General features: G+C 35.7%; 1 protein-coding gene across 1 annotated transcript in view; it reads right to left on the bottom strand.

The window, feature by feature from the left end:
• The window catches only part of LOC122800850 (C-C motif chemokine 20-like), a 107,658-nt gene that overhangs the window by 100,147 nt on the left and 11 nt on the right, over window positions 1-7,500 (bottom strand). Inside the window, exon 1 of the mRNA XM_044070165.1 lies at window positions 7,381-7,500. This exon is cut by the window's right edge and continues 11 nt beyond it. Within this exon, the coding sequence (XP_043926100.1) occupies window positions 7,381-7,462 (82 nt within the window). The 5' untranslated portion in view covers window positions 7,463-7,500. The remainder of the gene's footprint in view (window positions 1-7,380) is intronic.

Genomic DNA, 7,500 nt, shown 5'->3' with positions numbered 1-7,500 from the left:
AAATCATCTACAAGCTCAAATCTTACACTTTTGAGTAACATGGAATGTTTAAATGCATAATGTTGATTATCCTCTGGAATCTATAAAAGAATAACCCTGTTATAGGGAAGGTCACAAGTTAGAACCTGTCTATAGCAAGGTAGTTTGAAGGTGTTCATATGCAAGAATCTTGTCATTAATGAGACATGCACTGCACACATATAGCAGTCACAGCACTACACCAAAACATTCTGACATCTGTGAAAGCTGTAGCATACTGTAGTACTCTGCACACAGAGTAAACTCTATAAACAGATTTTAAAGCTACTAGATAAGGTGATGTGCTGCTTGTTTTGTCTGCTACATGAGTGGCAATGCTAAGCGTGTGCTGGCTCCTAAAATCAGCAGACACTTAGTGTTCTTACATTTTTTTAACTTTATCAGGGCAGGTGAAACTCCCCATTTATTACAAAGCATTATGATTATATCACTGATAGTAAGCATTTGTTAATGTGTTCTTGAAATGGATTCAAGAAGTGTACTTCTCCATTTCAAGAACACATTAACAGTTGGGCTATGTTCTGTCTGTGACCTGATCATAATCCTCTAGGCAAAGTAACCGGGTTCTCTTAGGAAACTAAGCTGTGTTATGAATAATTTGAACTGCATGAAGGATCAACATATTTTATTACATAAAACAAGAATCAGCCTTTAAAAGAGTTCTAATGTATATGATAGGGTGAAGTGTAGTTAATTTTCTTTCTTATTCTAAAACGGAAGAGATTGCCTTAGTGCACAACTTGTTTTGATGGTCCTTAATTAACTCTTAAGCATATGTCAAATGAAGGTTTGTATTAACAATGATTTGTTGTGGTATGCAACTTCCATGGTGAAATGTGTGCAACTGTTGACACACTGAGGGTTGAGACACCCCTATAATGATTAGAGTGGCCTTTAATATAACCCCAGATTCGATTTCTGGATAGAATTCCCCCATGGGAAGTATGTTTCAATGTGGATGATATGGCAGCTTCTCTCGCTAGTCACACATGATGGTTTGTATGACATCTTGCATATGCTGTTTTTGAAGGAAGTAATAACTGCTGAGATTTGAGCAACAACTGTCAAAGATCATAGCCAGGTATAATTACGCATGAGTAGTATATGGATAAAATTGCTGTTTTTGCCATGACGATTTGATCTCCCCTTACTGAAGGCCCTGTGGAAAATACAGAATATCATAATTTTAATAGTAAAAATGAATGAAAATATGATGCAAAATAAAATCTCTTTAGGAGGTAACTTTTTTGTCTTAAACTGAAATTAGCAAGCGTGTTTTTGTATATTGTTACTGGTACCTTCCTTATAAAGCACATAAAGAACATTATAAGGAAGGAGGTTACAAAGACGTGTTCCTAAAGTGAAATTTGTAAGCAGAGCCAGTGATAAAAAGTGACGGAATACATTGGGACTATGAAAACTGAGACTGAATCCAACAGTTCTACTGCACAGAGGCCATTACATGCCAAAATGTGTTTGTTTATAATTGAGAAGAAAAGTGTACACACTGGTTTGTCATAACAGCAGAAGAATTACACAGTCAAAGAAAATAAATTCAGTAATGACAGAGGTATACCATGGCCTATTCTTCTTCTTTCGGCTTTTCCTAGTTAGGGGTCACCACAGCAGATCACCTGTCTGCTCATGATTGGCAGTGGAGTTTTACAGTGTCGAGTTGCCAGTCTAGCACCTAACCTTCCACAGAAGGCACATACATGACTTATTTAACTTTAATGGCCTCTCAGAGTAGCATTCATTTAGGTCTTCCAGCTTTCAGAAATCACATTGGGAAGGTAGGCTAAACTGAATATATGTTTGTAAGGTATTTATTGCAGGTAATTTGTTCTTATTTTTTCAGCTTCTTAAGGAAGGAGAGTTCAAAAAAATGTTTCCTCCATCATCCAGAGTGGCTAATATTGTCCTTTTGTCTGAGTGCAAAAATCCATGGCTTCTACTGAGCTATAGGGTGATTCATTTCCTCCTCTTCCTCTTAGAAGAAGAGTCTAAGTGAAGATGTTGGCCAATGGATAGAGACTCTTGTTTTTTTAAACTAACAAGTTACATTAAGCAAGGATATCTGAAGAGGGCAAGGTGGTTCTGATTTTGCGAGACTTAAGCTGGGATATCTAAAGAGGGCAAGGTGGTTCTGATTTTGTGAGACTTAAGCTGGGATATCTGAAAGGGGTAAGGTGGTTCTGATTTTGTGAGACTTAATCAGGGATATCTGAAGGGGGCAAGGTAGTTCTGATTTTGCGAGACTTAAGCTGGGATATCTAAAGAGGGCAAGGTGGTTCTGATTTTGTGAGACTTAAGCCGGGATATCTGAAAGGGGCAAGGTGGTTCTGATTTTGTGAGACTTAACCAGGGATATCTGAAGGGGGCAAGGTGGTTCTGATTTTGTGAGACTTAAGCAGGGATATCTGAAGGGGGCAAGGTGGTTCTGATTTTTTGAGACTTAAGCAGGGATATGTGAAGGGGGCAAGGTGGTTCTGATTTTGTGAGACTTAAGCAGGGATATTTGAAAGGGGCAAGGTGTTTCTTATTTTGCGAGACCTAAGCAGCGATATCTGAAGGGGCAAGGTGCTTCTGATTTTGTGAGACTTAAGCAGGAATAACTGAAGGGGGCAAGATGGTTCTGATTTTGCAAGACTTAAGCAGGGATACCTGAAAGGGTCAAGGTGGTTCCGATTTTGTAAGACTATAGCTAAACTTAGATTACACTTTAAAACAACATGATGAAACAGTGTTACATTTTTATTCACCTTCAGAAAGGCATTTAATTCCCTGAGAATGGTTCTTCCTTCTGGAAGCTTTAGAGTGTTATGGCAAATCACTTTAACTGGACTACACTCCAGGGCTACCATTGAAATGAGGCTTGTGCTCAGTGGGTTAACTTGCTTAACAAATGAATGGATAACATGACTGCATTAGGTCAATTTAGGCAAGATGTCAGGGACAGAACATAGGACCATGGGGTTGGGGAACCCTACGGCACTAGCTGATATTCTGGAGCATCTTAGTAGTAGTATGGAGATTTAGGATTGGGTATGGTATTCTAAAACCATTGTGGTAGATTTATTTACTGGGATTCTGGGACCTGGAGGTGCTTCACCCCCTGTGAACATTTATGGAAGTTTAATGGTTACATATTGGAGCATCTGTAGATTATTCAACAGTGGAAAGAGATTTGCAACTCCATTAAGAATATTTTATTCCCTTAAGTAGATAATGACCAGACCACCCAGTCAAATGATTAAATATAATGGATATGTCTGAATTGTGAATCTTTTAAAAGCTTTTACTCTCCCAAATCCATGGAAAAGCTCATCACTCACCTTGCTTTTTTTCAGGGATATACATAAAGAAGGGACATAGCTGATTTGAATGCAGATATTTGAGACTGAATGGCAGAAAATTATTCTAGCATGGAAAACAATTTTTACTCCACTCATGTATTTTCAACATTTCACAGTGACACATCAGGCAGCATTTACCTATCTACTTATAGAAAAGGGGTGACGCTTAAATGATGAATGTTATAGTTGAAATGAGGTAAAAGCAGATTATATACATACAATGTAGAACTGTTCTGAAATCAAGGAGATAATACACAGGGCCACTAAATATGCTCTCTAAACTAACTTGCCATTCTTAGTTGACATTTGTTTTGGTTACTGACTATGCTAACAAGGTACTATCACATAACTTCTAAGGAATCGAAATGGATAATGCAAACTATTATAATGCATTTTAGGCAACCATGTTCATCAAAGGTAAATGAGCATTTATTCTAATTCTTATGTACTTAGGAGTCCAGGGTGAAACAGGCTATATAGTAGATGAAATCAGATGGTTTCTTAACTGATTATTTGACTATTAAGAAACATACGTAAACATAGTACAAAAATGTACTTAATTCCTTTACTTTATTTATGATCCTGACATTCATCTAGAACTAGTATGGATTGAATTCACAACATTTTTTTTTTCTGTATTTCTTTTTGGACAGTTGCCTCTGTAGATATTGGCATAAACATTAACATTTGCTATTTCCCAACATATAATGTTTAAATATGTTTTTAGTACATAATATTTAGGATCAACTGACAAAGTATATGTTACATGAGCATGTTGTAACAGTTCATTTGTTTCAGTTCATTACATGACTGCTACTTTAAAATAAAATCTGATCACTAAGGATACAAAGCTTGAGTTTGAAACAGCATGAAAGACTAAAGACGTCTGACATGACATATAACAGCTGAGAAGGATTTAAGACTTGCTAGAAAGTAATAATCTAATACAAGACAGAAAAGAAGAAAGAAAATGAAGACAGTGTGACCATATCAAATAAAAAACTACAGCCACTGACAAATGCAATGCCAGGCTAGAAAGTCTGGGAAAAAAAGGAAGTGAAGCAATATGAGAACACAGTACTGTGAGCAATTCTGCATCATTGAATTCCTGACTCTTGGTATGCGCAGGTGTGAATCAACACATCTTTGAATGGAAGGAGGATATTTAGGTTTGGTTAAGAACTGTGACTGAATAAATAAACTGGTATGTCCATAGAAGTTGCACATATTTGCTATTTGCAGACATGATAGAGATGTCCACCCTTCATGCCTAAGAAGCCATCCAATGGAATAGAACATGCTAGAATTTCTAAGATGGCTGAACTATTCAAACACAGGTAAATATACTCATATGTTTTCTGTATCACACAGTGCCATATATGTAGCTCTTGACAGGTTTATTTAAACTCTTAAAATTCAAATCACAATAACAAAAGTCTCTTTGCCTTTCAGTTATTCATTTTGGCAGATGATGGCACATTACCAAAATTACATTTGTGGTGCTGGAATGAGTTCAATGCCAAAGCTCCGTCTAAGCACTTAAATGAATCAGAATATTTGTATTAGCTGTCAATCCATTGTCTATCCACACACTCTGTTGTATTATATAATGATAGCTTCTACTCTACATTGGAAAACTGTACATATCATATATGTAACTGCTTCACCATTTTAGATATACATAAAGTACCACACTCAGCATTTTGTGTAAGTAGCTTATTTTGTTTATTATTTAATGTTCCTATTCCAAAGCTTTTCAAGTATAAGCCCTGCATACCTTAATTATTATGTCTGTCTGTTCATCAAATATAGTAAACAATGAAAAAATATTTCTTTTTGTAAAGGAAAAAGATGATTTCAGTAAGGCTATCACTACCTTTAGCTTAATATCTGTTTATCTATCCATCTATGTTACCTAAAACAGAACTGAATTTAAAAATAAATTTGTCAACCACTTAGCTACCCACTTCCCTGAACATGACAGTTTTTTTTACTTTCTATGTATATATGTATGTATGTAAACAAATGGGGAAGATATATATGAAAGTATCCCTCTATCTGTACTGTAATGGTTGAGTAATTTCTTTAATAGCAATGGGAAAAATATTGGTGGTGGTGAAACTGTTCTATTAAATGTTACCGCTGTGTACCTTTGGAAATCTAGAATGAGACTAAATTTATTTCTCAGTTCATATCACTATTCCTTTACTATGAGTATTATTACAAACACAGTGAGAACAACACAAGTATAACAAATGGATAACATTGAGCTTCTTAACAAATATACAGCTTAACCACTCATCAGCTCTTATTCCTGAGACAGATTCCCACAATACAGACGGTAAAACTTGAGGACTAGTAATCTAATAGACAAGAGTCACACAAGAGAAAAAAATTTGGAAAACTATAGCCTCTAACATTCATAACAGTCTTAGCTTAAAGAATCTTTTAAAATCTCATATGAAAGGCTGTTTTACAAACAGGACATAATTACTTAACTTTTTGTTTCTGTGTTTTTGTCATTTGTTTTTATTTTAGCTCCTCATAGCAAAGCATTAGCTGGCACCAATTCCTCTCCTTGTACACTGAGACTACTGGGCCCACCTTAACCTTCCCTGGAGTCTATCTGACTCATGCCTGCTTAGGGTGAATAAAACAAGGATGCAGATGCAGCATCATACTTCTGCCAAGGAGGATGCCCTAACCCACCATTCAGCGATAGCATTGTGAGATGTACAATGGCTGCCTTCACTGGGTACACCCATTTACAAGTTCCTAATCAAGTGGTATACCACTTGAAGCATGAAGCTCACCAGCTTCTTCAGGCTTCTAATGCAGTACACTAGGCTGCCACTCTCCCCATGATGGATGACTTGGCATTGGTTGCACAGTCCAATCCTCTCCTGCCCAGTCTGTCCTGCACTAAACTGTTAGTCGAATGTGGGTCATCTGGGACACAGTCAGGGCTTTATCCCTTTATGTAACAGAGACAAGTTTTTTTTTTTTTTTTTTTTTTGTCATTCTTAATGCAAATGTAAGAGAGAACCACAAGCAGTAATCTCATTAAGTCTACTCACGTTTCTATGCCTATTAAGTCGATACACTGCAGTAAGCTTTTCCGAATAAAGAAACAGAAAGCATTTTTATTGGAAGAGATATTATAAACTCATAATGAAACAGAAAGCATTTTCATAGGAAGCAGAATTAAAAAGTCAGTGTACAATGTGCATCAGAAGAAACACTTGACTGGAAAGTTAAAAAGGATAAAAATTGTTTGAAAAGTAAATGTACAAAAGATGCAATTCGCAGTTGTCCAGAATTCTGCAGAACATCCCTAATTTTGGCTCATAGTTTTGCCTTGCCACGCATAAAAGCTCTTGTACATCACTAAAAATTATAGTCAATCAATAATGATAGACATTAGAGTTTCATACATCTTAATGTTCAGAAGATTCATACTGATGCAAAACGTGCATTATTTTTGTTTTTATCCAGAATTCTTGAGTAAAAAAGCTGAGATATGTCCATTCCCAACAATGCCTCATGAGTATTTCTTAATTTCAGTTTCTTTTCCATTGTTTCACTTGTGTTAAAATGACTGATTGGTTAGTGTGCAGATAGATGTATAATGAATGGTTACTAATTTGAAAAATTACTTTTAATTACACATGCAGAAATGTTAATTGTTGCATATTTCATTTTACTAAATGTACACTACTGTTTTACTTCTTAACTTATAAAGGCCTTTTAAATTTAGTCATACAATAAGATGTACCCCTCTGTAAAGCAATGTTAACCATTGTAAGTAAACTTATAGTATATAAACTCATTTACTGCAGGAAAAAAAAGAAACTAAGCCTTGTCTGTTGGCATCATCTACACAAATGCATTTCTGAGATTGTGCACAAATGAAAAAGTGGTAATTTTGTATGACCTATTTAATAGCAGTGCTTTTACACAGCATTTTTTTTAAATATTTACTTACATGAGTCTCCATGCAGGCTCACAAAAAACAGCATCATTAGAATCACTGCTATCCTTGTAAACACTTGAATATTATGTGCCATTGTCTCAGGTGCTTTGCAGATACCACTTATTAGATGTC

Source organism: Protopterus annectens, chromosome 4.part1 (assembly GCF_019279795.1).
Source record: "Protopterus annectens isolate FY-2018-M chromosome 4.part1, PAN1.0, whole genome shotgun sequence".
Lineage (NCBI taxonomy): Eukaryota > Metazoa > Chordata > Ceratodontiformes > Protopteridae > Protopterus > Protopterus annectens.
This window is presented reverse-complemented; position numbering and strand designations above follow the sequence as displayed.